Source organism: Puma concolor, chromosome E1 (assembly GCF_028749965.1).
Source record: "Puma concolor isolate L17-30 chromosome E1, mPumCon1.1.hap2, whole genome shotgun sequence".
In the NCBI taxonomy this organism is placed as follows: domain Eukaryota; kingdom Metazoa; phylum Chordata; class Mammalia; order Carnivora; family Felidae; genus Puma; species Puma concolor.
This window is the reverse complement of record NC_141680.1, coordinates 26620043-26635859: the sequence shown is the minus strand read 5'-3', so window position 1 is coordinate 26635859 and position 15817 is coordinate 26620043. Positions and strand designations below refer to the sequence as shown.

At 39.2% G+C, this 15817-nt stretch overlaps 1 protein-coding gene and 1 non-coding gene across 3 annotated transcripts in view; one reads left to right on the top strand and one right to left on the bottom strand.

The window, feature by feature from the left end:
* Positions 1 to 13277, top strand: part of USP32 (ubiquitin specific peptidase 32) — a 244812-nt gene extending 231535 nt beyond the window's left edge. For both annotated transcript variants that reach the window (XM_086686756.1, XM_086686755.1), the window contains exons 30-34: positions 4609 to 4800; positions 7033 to 7321; positions 9096 to 9520; positions 10017 to 10109; positions 11005 to 13277. In XM_086686756.1, coding sequence (XP_086542882.1) covers positions 4609 to 4800; positions 7033 to 7321; positions 9096 to 9520; positions 10017 to 10109; positions 11005 to 11178 — 1173 coding nt within the window. In that variant the 3' untranslated portion in view covers positions 11179 to 13277. The remainder of the gene's footprint in view (positions 1 to 4608; positions 4801 to 7032; positions 7322 to 9095; positions 9521 to 10016; positions 10110 to 11004) is intronic.
* LOC112855726 (U6 spliceosomal RNA) lies at positions 494 to 600 on the bottom strand. Its single transcript, XR_003223043.1, has one exon. It is a non-coding gene; the product is annotated as a U6 spliceosomal RNA (small nuclear RNA).
* Positions 13278 to 15817: the final 2540 nt, after the last annotated feature.

Genomic DNA, 15817 nt, shown 5'->3' with positions numbered 1-15817 from the left:
CATGTTGCTACAAAGGGCCATATTTCATTCTTTCTCATTGCCACGTAGTACTCCATTGTGTATATAAACCACAATTTCTTTATCCATTCATCAGCTGATGGACATTTAGGCTTTTTCCACAATTTGGCTATTGTTGAGAGTGCTGCTATAAACACTGGGGTACAAGTGCCCCTATGCATCAGTACTCCTGTATCCCTTGGGTAAATTCCTAGCAGTGCTACTGCTGGGTCATAGGGTAGGTCTATTTTTAATTTTTTGAGGAACCTCCACACTGTTTTCCAGAGTGGCTGCACCAATTTGCATTCCCACCAACAGTGCAAGAGGGTTCCCATTTCTCCACATCCTCGCGAGCATCTATGGTCTCCTGATTTGTTCATTTTGGCCACTCTGACTGGCGTGAGGTAATATCTGAGTGTGGTTTTGATTTGTATTTCCCTGATGAGGAGAGATGTTGAGCATCTTTTCATGTGCCTGTTGGCCATCTGGATGTCTTAAAAATATGGAACGCTTCGCGAATTTGCATGTCATCCTTGCACAGGGGCCATGCTAATCTTCTCTGTATCGTTCCAATTTTAGTATATGTGCTGCCGAAGCGAGCACTGGTTTTCTTTTTCAAGATTGCTCTATTTGTGATCTTTTCTGGCTCCATAAAAATTTTAGGATTGTTTGTTCTAGCTCTGTGAAGAATGCTGGTGTTTTTTTGATAGGGATTGCATTAAATATGTAGGTTGCTTGGGTAGTATCGACATTTTAATAATATTTGTTCTTCCAATCCAGGAGCATGGAATATTTTTCCTTTTTTTGTGTGTGTCTTCTTTAATTTCTTTCATAAGCTTTCTGTAGTTTTCAGTGTATCGATTTTTGACAAAATATATCATTCATTCTTGATAAAAACCCACAAGAAAGTAGGGATAGAAGTATCATACCTCAAGATCATAAAAGCCATATATGAAAGATTCACTGCTAATATCATCCTCAATGGGGAAAGACTGAGAGCTTTCCCCCAAAGGTCAGGAACACGACAGGGATGTCCACTCTTGCCACTGTTATTCAACATAGTACTGGAAGTCTTAGCCTCAGCAATCAGATAACACAAAGGAATAAAAGACATCCAGATCGGCCATGAGAAAGTCAAACTTTCACTCTTTGCAGATGACATGATACTCTATTTGGAAAACCCCAAAGATTCCACCAAAAACAGCCAGAACTGATCCATGAATTCAGCAAAGTCTCAGGATGTAAAATCAATGCACAGAAATCGGTTGCATTCCTATGTTCCTTTACACCAATAATGAAGCAACAGAAAGAGAAATCAAGGAATCGATCCCATTTACAATTGCACCAAAAACCATAAAATACCTAGGAATAAACCTAGCCAAAGAGGTATCATGGTTTTTTGTTTTTTGGGTTTTTTTTTTTTACATTTATTTATTTTTGAGAGACAGAGACAGAGCGTGAGCAGGGGAGGGGCAGAGAGAGAGGGAGACCCAGAATCAGAAGCAGGCTGCAGGCTCCAAGCTGTCGGCACGGAACCCAACGCGGGTCTCGAACCCACAAACCGCGAGATCATGACCTGAGCTGAAGTCAGGTGCTTAACTGACTGAGCCACCCAGGCACCCCTCATGGTTTTTTGTTTTTTGTTTTTTTAAGCAAAGTATAAAACTGCATATACTAAAAAATCTTTTCAATATTAAAAAATATATACTATTTAGGAAAAGGACAGAAGAAAAGCTGCCAATATTTTGACAATATTTGTCTTTGTATTAAGAATAAAAGTTTAGGGGCGCCTGGGTGGCGCAGTCGGTTAAGCGTTCGACTTCAGCCAGGTCACGATCTCACGGTCCGTGAGTTCGAGCCCCGCGTCAGGCTCTGGGCTGATGGCTCAGAGCCTGGAGCCTGTTTCCGATTCTGTGTCTCCCTCTCTCTCTGCCCCTCCCCCGTTCATGCTCTGTCTCTCTCTGTCCCAAAAATAAATAAACGTTGAAAAAAAAAAATTAAAAAAAAAAAAAAGAATAAAAGTTTCCCTGCCTTTTTATATTTTTCCATGCTTTCCAAAATTTCTGTGTAAATGCTTTATTTGGTAAACAGAAAAAAAGACCATTGCTCTTAGTCTTTTTATTTTTCACCTATTTAGACTTCACATTCCTCAATAGATAATTGAACTAGATAGCTTCTTATACCTCCCTCTTTTTCTAATATTCTTTATCATGTGAGAAAGCTATGACTTTATTCCTTATGTTTTTTTTTTAATTTTTAATTTTTTTTAATTTTTTAATGTTTTTATTTATTTTTGAGACAGACACAGAGCATGAGCAGAGGAAGGGTAGAGAGAGAGAGGGAGACCCAGAATCCGAAGCAGGCTCCAGGCTCTGAGCTGTCGGCACAGAGCCTGACACAGGGCTCAAACTCACGAGCTGTGAGATCATGACCTGAGCCGAAGTCAGACACTCAACCAACTGAGCCACCCAGGCACCCCAATTCCTTATGTTTTGTGTTAAGGAGAAGCTTTCAAGCAGAAGAAGGAGGAGGGTGCCAATGAGTGATTTAAACTATTTGAATAGTGGTAGAGGATCTGGGAATGGATCCCAAGAGGTAAAAAGGGAATCTTTGTCATTTAGGGAAATTTTATTGGTAAATAAAAATTATTGTCAGATGCATTTTTTTTGGTCAACCTTCCTCCCTTTCTCCATCTAGCCTGTGTGTTCCATAAGAAATATAGTCAATAAAGATCAACAGTATCTTTACCAGCTTACTGTAATTTGTGGTAGGCCATAAAGCATCCCTGATGGAAATAATAGGGATAATGTTTAACTGGCTATGAGAAAAGAATATTACTCTTTTTCTACTCTGATTCCAGCAACCATGATGCAACATATTTCCACTGACATTGAAGCATGTCAGTTTTTCCCTCAGATGACCAGCTCTAAAGATGATGAAAGTTAGTATCAGGAAAGAAGGCAGTGACCTAAAGTCAAGGCACATTTATCATTCTGAAATAGAGGACTTTCCTCTAAGTTCCTCTTTTTATATGAGGTCTTTAGAAGTGGACAGTGATGCAATGCTAAAACTGTTAATTGCATGATCAGCCCTAGCATTTGACAGCCTGTGACTTAGCTGTCCTCTCATGTCAGGAAAAAGCCACACATGAAAACCTGTTGTAAACTGAATGTGCTGAGCCATGCCAGTTTGTCAGCCAGGCAGCTCAATGTTCTATCATGAGTTCAAAAAGGGAACAGAGTAAGAAGTTTGGTGATGGACCTGTGTGTGCCCTTTGCCCAGAAAGAGAGGCACTTATTGTTGGACTTAGTGAGTGTCGAGGCCCCGTGCTGGGGTGAAAAGATCTGTGTGTGAAGTCTTATGGTAGCATTCAAAGTCCTGGTGCTAGGCTTCACCCACTAGGGTTCTCCATTGCTTTTAAGTGGCAACCAAGAACAGGAGAGGGAGAATTTTTCCTTTTCTGTTGCATTCTAGGTACGTCCTCCTCTCCTTCTTGACCCCACACTACTTCCAACACACATGCACACTACCTCCTCTGCTCTCTCTCCTTTATTAGACTTATGTCCTTTTTACTCCAAAGTCTAGCATGCTGGTCAATAGAACTAGAGAGATTTGGGCAGGTATTAGGGGCCTTCTCAACATAGGTTTTTTTTGAGCCTGCTCTTGCTTTTATTGCCATCTCTTTGTTGCCACCTCAGATGAAAAGGCCCCATGAGGCAGGAAACAGATGATACACATGGTATTCTGGTAACTCTGTTACATGACTTTACTATGCAAATGAGTTTTATCCCATGAGGTTTCATGCTCTAGTATGTTGCCTTCTCCTGGTGAACTTTTCTGATACCCTTTCTTATTTAATCTATAACTGGCATCTGTGTTCCAATGATATTATTTCTCCTAGCCTCTACAAAGCCTGCAGCATATTGATAATGTTCTGTCTTTGTGGTTGAAAATAAATGGCCTAATCTCATCACCCCTGACTTGAGGGTGAGCTCACATATAAACTGTTTTAGGATGTCAGAATTGTAAAAAATAGGTGCAATAGACACTAGTCACATGTGGCTATTGAACACTTACATGTGCCTGATTCAAATTAAGAAGTATTATAGTTCCAAAGACTTAGTAAAAAGGAATCTAAAATATGTCATCAATAATTCTTTTATTGATCACATGTTGAAATGATACTGTTTTGGATTTATATAAATATACATATATATGTGTGTGTGTGTGTATATATATATATATATATATGTCAAATACAAATATATATTTTTATATATATAAATAAAACATACCATTATAATTAAAAAGTTGTAAAATAGGCAGTTCCTTGTTTTTGTCATTTTGAAGAATTCAGAAAATTTTCAAGAAAAGCTATTATGGTCATATAAATAGAAATTTGATCCAGGATGTTACTGATGTAATTCTGGAAGTAAATGTGGAAGTATGGTATTTGCTCAAAGACTCTAGTTTGGGTTAGGTTTTCTTTTTCCTCATGTAGAGTAAAACGAGAGTGAGTCACCTAACATGATACATAGCCATGGGATCATTTCAAACTCCTTTCCTCCCTTACACCCCTTTTCCAATTCCTCTTATTCCTTCCACTTCCAGGTTGTAGATGAGCATGAGAGTGTAGAACAGAGTCGGCGAGCACAAGCTGAGCCCATCAACCTGGACAGCTGCCTCCGTGCTTTCACCAGTGAGGAGGAACTAGGGGAAAATGAGATGTACTATTGTTCCAAGTGTAAGACCCACTGCTTGGCAACCAAGAAGCTGGATCTCTGGAGGCTTCCCCCTATCCTGGTATGTTTCAGCCCTGCCTCTGAGAGAGCAGGAGCCTAGCATAAAAGAAAGAAGCCATGAACTAATAGGAATTTTGTTACTTTTGAGAATAAAACCTTCCCTGTGGCAGTGCTTAAAACACTTGTGCTGTGCAAGGATTTTGTGTTGCACACAGGGATTAATTATTCTACACGTGTTATTACCAGTTCTGCTCTGAAGGAGCATACAGGCTAGAAGGAGAGAGAAGTCATTAAGTGGAGAGAGAGACCATTAATTGTAGTTCAGTGCAGTATGTGAGAAGTGCCACAAGTTCTGCGTCTTGGTGAATTTGAACTTCAGGAGAAGGTGAAAGCACTTGTGGCTCTAGAGAGAGAATCTTTATGCTCGCCCTTTAGGCTCTTATGTAGAAGTACAGCTGAGCCTCAGTCTCCAGTCCCATTGTGCTTGGTCACATGGCCACAGCACAAGCACACAGGTGCACTTGGGCTTATGTGTTCTTTTACACGTGATTTACTACTTCTGCCTTTTTCCTTCATGGAATAGAAGATGCTTCTGTTGCTCATCAGGAGTGTTTGAAGTGACAGATCTTCCTGTTCATTTAAGAAAATTTTTTCTGTACAGGTAGAAGTATCATAGCAAATGTAACTGTAAGGCATTGATATGTTTAAAAGAATATTTTTTAATGTTTAGTTTTGAGAGCGCGCGAGCGAGTGCAAGTGGGGAGGGCAGAGAGAGAGGGAGACACAGAATCCGAAGCAGGCTCCAGGTTCTGAGCTGTCAGCACAGAGCCTGATGTGGGGGTCGAACTCATGGACTACAAGATCATGACCTGAGCCGAAGTCAGTCGCTTAACCGACTGAGCCACTCAGGTGCCCCAGGCATTGATATATTTTAACTAGACCTTGTGTGTACTTTTTTATTCATGTTTTTTTTTTTTTTATTACTATGTGAGACTGTAAATGTAGGTTTTTCTTTACTTAGACCAGAAAGACTTCCCAGGAATGGATGCCTAGGAAATTAATAACATTGATTAGCTAGCTCCAGGGATGAGAACTCTGGGAAGAGACGAAAAGGTCAGGGCAGGCTTGGGATAGGTAGGTGGGAAGGGGGCAAGTTTATTTTTAATTGAGGTATAATTAGCATGAAATTAAATGCATAGATTTTAAATGTCAGTTTGGTGAGTTTTGATAATTATATATACTTGTATAATAGTCACATAGAACATAAGCAGTAAAGGCATTTATATAAAAACTATGTTTTTGATATCTTTAAAGAATAATGAAAAATAAATATTATGTTGAGAGCTTGGTGGACTGCTGTAGAACCATATACCAGTATGTCCCTTAGGAAGAGTTTCTCTTTATATAAATAGTAAATTGTTAGTATTTAGGATAGAGATAGCCACCCAAAGATCTGTGCCCACACTAGACTGTATTATAACACTGTACAAAGATTAGAGGAATTTGTTGCTCTTGGAAAAGAAAAGAGAAGGCAAAAAGGAGAAGGGAGATTCTTATTATGCTCTTTAGGACATTGAAACTCCCTGGTGGGAACCAAAGGATATGGTAAGAAATGAGAAGCCTCCTATCGGAGATTGGGTAAGTTTCATCTGTGAAAATTCCTCCATTTTTCTTCAAAATATTCAGTATAGTCTTCTGTCTTCATGAGTATATTTGTGGATGGATATTCTGTGATGTTAGAGAAAGGTAAAGATCAGTCTGGGTGACAGGCCCAGGAAACAGAGGAAAACATGCAAAATACAGACACCCAGGATGTTGCAGAAATTTGGGAGAGAATTTTGGATATGCATAGACTATGAAATTAGGGAGATTATCATGTTAGCTATATATCTAAAGGCCAGTGGCCCCACTGATAACTCCATTAAATAATAAGATGCATTCTTTTTGAAAAAAATGTATATATTGTTGAACATGTATTAGACTTGAGGTTTTTTATTTATTTTTTTTTTTTTTCAACGTTTATTTATTTTTGGGACAGAGAGAGACAGAGCATGAACGGGGGAGGGGCAGAGAGAGAGGGAGACACAGAATCGGAAACAGGCTCCAGGCTCTGAGCCATCAGCCCAGAGCCCGACGCGGGGCTCGAACTCACGGACCACGAGATCGTGGCCTGGCTGAAGTCGGACGCCTAACCGACTGCGCCACCCAGGCGCCCCGACTTGAGGTTTTTTAAATGTAATTTTGTATCTTCAGAGCCCTTTAATGTAATTGTTTTCTACCTTTCCTTCTCCAGATTATTCACCTTAAACGATTTCAATTTGTAAATGGTCGATGGATAAAATCACAGAAAATTGTTAAATTTCCTCGTGAAAGTTTTGACCCTAGTGCTTTTTTGGTACCAAGAGACCCGGCTCTTTGTCAGTGTAAGCCACTCACACCCCAGGGGGATGACCTCTCTGAGCCCAGGGTTCTGCCAGGAGAGGTGAAGAAAGTGGATGCTCAGAATTCAACTGGGGAAGAGGATGTGTTCCTGAGCAAGAGCCCATCTTCACTCAGTGCAAACATCATCAGTAGCCCTAAAGGTGAGGAAGCCTGAAGGGCCTCATGGAGCCCAGATGTCATCCTGAGAGGGGCTTTCCTGGGACCCCTGTAGGTTGCGTGTTTCCCTGTCTTCCACTCTGGAGCACCAGTTTGGTGTGAGGTAGAAGGAACCTATCTTGAATCAGACCTGTCTAGATTTGAGTCACCTGTGTGACTTTTAGCAAGAGATACAGCCTCTCATTTGTGAAAGTTCATAGTGTCTGAGGATTTGCTGCATCAAGAGTGAAGCACTTTACGTAATGCCTGACATATATGGTGATCATGAATAATAGTTGTCATCCTTGTTCCCTTACGGTGGAGGTTCTCAAAGTATAGTCTGGGAACCTCTAGATGGTCTCTGAGAGACCCTTTCAGGGGACCTGAAGGATTAGAAGTTCTTTCATAAAAATACTAAGACAGTATTTACCTTTTCACTTTCATTCTCTAACAGATATGTAGTGGAGTCAGAGCCAACATGATATGTGATGATACTGTCAGTGAAATATGTGCTTATGTATTGTATTTTTTAAATTCCTCAGTTTTAATTTCTAATATGATTAATATTGATATATAACTTATATAAACAAAAGTTCTAAGGTCTTCAGCAATTTTTGAGTATATAGAGTATATATGGAAGTGAGTGAGGCTGTGACCAAAAACTTTGAGACCCACTACCTTACAGGATCTACAGAGGTAGAAATAGTAGAGAGTTCCCAATACTGTGCCTACCAATAGTAAGTACTTAATCATATTCTGTAATCTAATTTAACAAAGGAGAGTATGTATTTGTATTATGCCTTAGTCCAGTTGTTTGTTTTGAACTGAATCTGACCTAAATTATCTTTCTGCTATTTTATTTTTATTTTTATTTTTATTTTATTTTATTTTATTTATTTTATTTTATTTTATTTTATTTATTTTATTTTATTTTATTTTATTTTATTTTATTTATTTTATTTTATTTTATTTTATTCTATTTATTTCAAATCCAGTATAATTATTACACAGTGTTATATTTGTCTCAGGTATACAACTTTCTGTTGTTTTTATTTTATTTTTTTTATTTTTCATCTTTCTGTTGTTTTTTTAAATTTATTAAACAAAATTTTTTGTCAACATTTATTTTTGAGAGACAGAGAGAAAGGGGAAGGGCAGAGAGGGAGGGAGACACAGAATCCAAAGCAGGTTCTAGACTCTGAGCAGTCAGCACAGACCCTGATGCAAGACTCAAACTCACAAACTATGAGATCATGACCTGAGCCGAAGTCAGACGCTTAACCAGCTGAGCCACCCACGCACCCTGTTGTGTTTGTTTGTTTGTTTTTAATGTTTTCGTTTATTTTTGAGAGTAAGAGAGAGAATGAGGGAGGGGAAGAGAGGGGGGGGTACAGAGGATTTGAAGTAGGCTCTGTGCTGACAACAGAGAGCTCAGTGCAGGGTTTGAACCCACGAACAGTGAGATCATGATCTGAGCCAAAGTTGGATGCTCAACCAGTTGCTTGAGCCACCCAGGCGCCCCTCATCTTTCTGCTGTTTTTAAGTCCCTACATGGTACTTCCCGTTTTTAGGACATTGCTGCCTGTAGGAGCTTGGCCTGAGGAAGACAAGAATATAACTTGTCACTGCATGATAGGAATAAAAAGTAGCTGGTCAGAACACCCCTGTATTTACCTTTATGTGTACACTTGTGAAGTTTACTTCAAAGTTAGCATTTGGTGGCTGGTTAAACTTGTGGCATTTGGATTTAAGAATCTTTTCCTTTTCTCCCTTTCATAGGTTCTCCGTCTTCGTCAAGAAAGAGTGGAACTAGCTGTCCCTCCAGCAAAAATAGCAGCCCTAACAGTAGCCCTAGGACTTTAGGGAGGAGCAAAGGGAGGCTCCGGCTACCCCAGATTGGCAGCAAAAATAAACTGTCAAGTAGTAAGGAGAACTTGGATGCCAGCAAAGAGAATGGAGGTGGGCAAGTTTGTGAGCTGGCTGATTCCTTGAGCCGGGGGCACATGATGGGGGGTAGCCAAACTGAACTGGTCACCCCCCAGGACCACGAAGTAGCTCTGGCCAATGGATTTCTTTATGAGCATGAGGCATGTGGCAATGGCTACAGCAATGGTCAGCTTGAAAACCACAGTGAAGAAGACAGCACTGATGACCAAAGAGAAGATGTTCGTGTTAAGCCTATTTATAATCTATATGCAATTTCGGTAAGTGGTTTGTTGTATGGTTTTCAGAATGATCTGCACTTTTCAATGATTTGTTCACTCATCTCATTCATTCATTCATTCATTCATCAGTCATTTTTTTCAGGACCTGCTTATTTGCTGGGCATTGAGCTTGGTGATAGACGAAGTTAGCAGTAGATATCTTGGCCTTTTGGATAGAATTCAAGATGCTCCCAGTGTATGCAGGGCATAGTAATGTAATCATTATAATTGGAGTCATGGGTTCAAGTCATGAAAAATTATGTACTCCTAAGAACTTTTCTTTCTAAAATATAATTACAAGTATAAAATGGTAAGATTTGGAGCTTTTAAATTTTGATTTTTCTTTTTGTTTTGTTTTTAGAAAAAGGTAAATGGTTCCAAAACATCTTTCTTAATCACCTAAGTGATTGGTATTTTCCCCATTGTGTCCTAGTACTGTGCCCTGACCAGACTACTGTTAACTACTAACATACCTCTACTTTCTTCTCTCTTACAGTGCCATTCAGGAATTCTGGGTGGGGGCCATTACGTCACTTATGCCAAAAACCCAAACAGCAAGTGGTACTGTTATAATGACAGCAGCTGTAAGGTAAATATCCCCCATCTTTGAATAAAAGAAACAAATGTCAACAGATCTGAGGGACATTTGCTGAAATAATAGACTTTGTACTCAATAGGAAATATTTCTGTTAGTATATAGGTGTCTTCAGTATTAAAGGAACAAAATCGATGTGCAGGGGCACCTGGGTGGCTCAGTGAGTTAAGCATCCAACTTTAGCTCAGGTCATGATCTCATCGTTTGTGAGTTCAAGCCCTACATCGGGCTCTCTGCTCTCAGTGTGGAGCCTGCTTTGGATCCTCTGTCCCCCTCTCTCTCGCAAAAATAAACATTAAAAAGTATTTTTTTTTTTTAATTTTTTTTTTCAACGTTTTATTTATTTTTTGGGGGACAGAGAGAGACAGAGCATGAATGGAGGAGGGGCAGAGAGAGAGGGAGACACAGAATCGGAAACAGGCTCCAGGCTCCAAGCCATCAGCCCAGAGCCTGATGCGGGGCTCGAACTCACGGACCGCGAGATCGTGACCTGGCTGAAGTCGGACGCTTAACCGACTGCGCCACCCAGGCGCCCCTAAAAAGTATTTTTTTAAATGATGTACAGAGCACAGAATGAAAACATGAATGGTGAAGAAAAAGAAGGTATTTGTTAATGAGAAAAAGTTCTTATCTTTTGAGCTGTTAGAATTTGATGGTTTTTTCTTTGCTTTTAGTCATTCTTTTGACTGTGGTCAGAATATTTTCCCCAAAACAAACATTGAAAATAATGGGGCTTAGTTTAGGACAGGTATCAGACAGCCAAAATGTTAAGCTGATTGGAATCAGTCTGGTTTAGTAATTAAAGAGGGTTGGTCCTCCCTTCCCTAGCAAGGATTTAGGGCCAGCATAGTAATGACTTTTTTATTAAAGGCTTTTCTTGCCTCTTCAGGAACTTCACCCTGATGAAATTGACACCGACTCTGCCTACATTCTTTTCTATGAGCAGCAGGGGATAGACTATGCACAATTTCTGCCAAAGATCGATGGCAAAAAGATGGCAGACACAAGCAGCATGGATGAAGACTTTGAGTCCGATTACAAAAAGTATTGTGTGTTACAGTAAAGCTACCACTCTGGCTGCTAGACAGGCTGGTGGTGAGGGAGATGACTCCCTGTAGCTGACATTTGGCAGAAGTTTCTCTGTGAAAGGCAAGCTAAATGTAGTTATTTTATCCTGTGACCCTGAAGCACAAAATAAAAATCCTAATTAAAATAGCAGTTAGCATAACAGTAGTAATACTTTGGTTTGGAAGTGTCTCACACAAGCTCTCTGGTAGAGAACTTTCAGGCGGAGCCCACCATTAGCCTGTAAACAAAAGGGTTTGGCACCAGCCACCTGGGACCAAATAAGAACTAAATTGTGCTTGTCCAGATATAAACAAATGTAGTGAGTGTAGAGTTTACCAATAATCATAACAAAATGCTAAGAATTTCCTTGGAGTCAAAGTAAAACAAAAAATTGTAGTGTTGTCTGGGGACGACATGATATGCTACCTCCTTTTTCCTAAAGTTTTATTCCATTTTATTGACAAGATGTGAGAAAGCAAGTTCAGAAGGCGTGCAAAGGATTCTTACGGCATGGACACACATTTTTCTATTTATTTTTTAAACCATTTTCCCACTATTTCTATGCCTTTCTTGCTTTTTGTTTCTGTTGTTGTGTTTGTGTTTGAGACACAACCAGCCATTCGTGGCAGAGGCATGTATATAAGTGGTCAGTCTGAAAGGGAGAACCTCTTAAGAGCTGTGTGCCTTCTACCCAGGGCCTTGGTTGGAGACCCTGTAGGGGAAAAAAAAAATGTATCCTGGGAAATCCAGCTAAAAGAGCCCTCCAGATAGAGGCATCTTACCTTGAGGTTACTTCAAGTGTCCTCAAAAATGTATCCCTCACCACTGCTGAGTGCAGTAGGATAGTTGCCAACATTTGCACCATCGTCACATGCTCATGTTGCACAAAGAGCTTCTCAGAGGGAAAGCGGCATCTAAGCTGGATGGTGTTTTACAACTAGTGGTTGTTTGTTCTTTGTTTCTTTGTTTTGCACTTTAGAAAAAGAGAGAATACATGCAAATGAATTTTTTAAAACTTGTTCATATTTGATGGCTGTAAGGGCTATAAATTAACTTGAATATGGGGTATTTTGCCCCCATATTAAATTTAAAAACAAAACACATCCCAAACACTGATAGTGTGTATTTTTAATTTAATTGGTGGGTTTAGGAAGTAAACTTTTGGTTTTTTTGCATGTCTGGTTTTTTTTAATTCTGGAGTTTGTCTTTTTTTTTCTTTCTTTTTTTAATAATTTCACAGTAATGGTCATCAAAAGTTACGTTTCTTGCTTACTTCATTTTTTCCTCTGATAATTCAAAACTGGAACAAAAGTATAAATGTTATTTATTTCAGGCAGCATTTTTTCCCCCTGTGTTGTTTTTAAATATATGTGAGGTGAACATTTCACTTTTATTTCAGTCTTTTTTTATTAATCTGGAACCTGGAAGTGATTCTCATTAATTGTCAGATTTCATTAACCTTCCCTCCTCATAGATAGTAGGTACCAATGTAATTAAGCATTTGTGTTCTGATATCTGAGGCCGGTTATTATTCAGTTCTTCTCAGAGCATTTGGAAAGGTTGCCTTAAATGGCTACGTAAGTTTAAACGCTATTCAGAAAAAGACTGTAATTACAAGTAGGAAGGAGTGGCCTAAATGATAAAATATTATAAAGTCAGACAAAACGCAGGCTTTGTAAGTTTCATGATTTCAGTTATATAAAAATCTGTCCATTTCTACCTGGACAAGTCCCATGAAAAAGTGGAAGATTTTAAATAATTTACTTACAGATGTTTTATTTAAGCAGGTAGCACAATCTACTAATGTTGTTTGATCTGTGTTTGTTATATTGGTTGTAATTAATTTTTTAATTCATGACTAGCAGAAAATTTATTAAATTAACTATTAACTACATTCACCTTGTAAATTACTGTATAAAACTTGTTGACAATGCACTGACTTTAGAAAGATGTTAATGTACATAAATAGAGTGTAAATAAAATAGTGTTGATGTACTGAAATATGACCTGTATAAAAAAGTATTGGTAATTGTATATGGAGTGTACCTGTTTATCTGTAACTATTATCCAAACAAATTAAATACTGTGGATGCATCTATGTGCTGGTTTTCCTCTATACAAGTAAAGAAAAAAGTCAAATTCTTCAGCCTTTTCTCTCTGTGACCCTATTTAATTCTCCTACTCGAATAATACGTACCTGACTTATAGAGTGGATGCTCCATCTCTGAGAGAATGGAAACTATTGAAGGTAGAACAAGATACCTGCAGTGGCCAGCTGAATTGATTTAAACTTTGCTCACATCCCTGTTAGGAAGCCCTCCAAGGAAGGCTCTCTGGGAGCCCTCCAAGGAAGCAGTTGGCAGTATTGAGAAGAGTTGAAGATTTAGAGCTGTGGGTTCTTCACCCTCAGTCCCTGTTTGTTTATCTTTAAAAATAGACTGCCTACCTCTCAGCCTTATCTTAAGTAAATGAAGTATATAAAAGCCTGGCAGTTTCTTGGTAAGTGCTCATTGAATGTGAAATCCTACCCCCATGAGATTCAATCATGTTTTGTAAAAAGATTTGTTTTGTTTTTACTCTTGCTATACTAATGCTAAAAGAATTTAATAGCTCTTTGCTCACATTCTCAATAATAGGAATATACATTAAAAATGTATAGATGAAACATGTTGAATCAGCAGCAGTGATAGCTTGTTTAAGGAGACAAACAGAAAAAGGATCCAGAAAGTCATCAACACTAAAACACAGTTCCTAAAGCGCCAGTCTGTGTCTCTGTTTCTAGTTTCTTAGTGGCCCTTTAAATTGAGAGAGGTCTTTGGGGCGCCTGGGTGGCTCAGTCGGTTAAGTGTCCAACTTCAGTTCAGGTCATGATCTCATGGTTCATGAGTTCGAGCCCCGCGTCGGGCTCTGTGCTGACAGCTCGGAGCCTGGAGCCTGCTTCGGATTCTGTGTCTCCCTCTCTCTCTGCCCCTCCCCTGTTCATGCTCTGTCTCTCTATGTCTCAAAAATAAATAAAACATTAAAATAAATAAAATAAATAAATAAATAAATAAATAAATAAATTGAGAGAGGTCTTCAGCCTTCCAGTCTCTCTGACTGAAGGTAGCATTTCTACATAAAAATCTCTCCACCACATGGTGGCATTGCTCGCTGTGGGCTCCTTTCTCAAATGTAGACATTACTGAATTGAAGCAAACTGATGAATTGCCACATTTCCCCAACTATTTTAAAGGTTGTATATAAGATTTTATTAGGCCAGAGCCAGAATGTTAGCTTAAGGAAAAGAGATTCCAGTTCCCTTGATGATGTATCTGCAGGTTCCTTAGTATTGACATCACAAAATCCAGAATACACCCCTATGATCAGAGACTCATACAAGACAGAGCAAATAAAAATAGGATGTCTTTAGGTTTGCCAAACTTCCTGAACAATGGGGAAGCAAGATAGTAAATAAGAGTCCAAGAATTGCAAACTCAGAGGCCTGTAGGGACCAGGTTTGGGAACAGAGTGTGAGAGAAGCGGGTTCAGCCATGGATGAGAATGGGGACTGGTAGGGACTAAGGTGGGTTCTAGGATGCACATCCATCTAAAGGCTCCCTTTGTTGCCATGCAGGAATGTGGGCTCCAATCTTACCATATCTTTTTTTCCCCCAAAGAGAAACCAGAAATCCAGATATTAATGCAAAATACCCAATTTAGAAATGTTGGCAATTTTTAAAAAATTTTAGACATTGTACTGTTCAAATAAAGCCTATCTGCAAGCCAGATACAAGCCATAGGTACATGCCCTCTGTAAGTCAGATGGTTATGGATTTAAATCAGAAGTCAGATTGTAGGGGTGCCTGGGTAACCCAGATGAAAGTCCCACTCTTGATTTTGGTGCAGGTCATGATCTCATGGCTTGTGGGATCGAATCCCACATCAGGCTCCACATTATCAGCAAGAAGCCTGTTTGGGATTCTCTCTCTTCCTCTTTCTCTGCCCCTCCCCCATGTGTGCTCTCTCTCTCTCAAAATAAATAAAAAAATTAGAAGTCAGATTGTAGCTCTGCTATTATAACAGCTGTGCAGTAAAATGTTCCTTAGGTGCTCAAATTTTTCATGCCCGATGAGAACACCACTCACTTCAAAAGGAGTAGATAATCTATGTTAATAAGCACAGAATCTGGCACATATTAGGTACTCAATATTCTTTCCTCATTTAGGGAAACAGAACACAGGTAAATACTGTAAAAGTAATGTTATGATCAAGTTCATTAGCAGTCCAGAGGCATGAAGCTAACAACATGTAAGCACGTTCTAGGTACAGAGCTCTGCTAAGTTTTCTAGGGCAGCAGTTCCCAATCTGGCAATTCATCAGTATCATCAAAATCAACTAGAAGCTTGTTTAAAGTGATGATCCCATCATTATCTTATTAAACCTGTGTTCCATATCACTCTACAGTAAGATTTATGAGATCTTCTCCCATGCAGTCCAAGAATCTGCATTTTAAGAAGTTCCTCAAGAGAGAATGTTTTACAACCAGCCAGTTTGCACTGGTCTTCAGTTGGTCATTTATGGAAACCACTGTTCCAGGGAATGAATCAGTATTCAGTCTAATTAGGGAATGATGATCTGTACATGCGCACATGCAC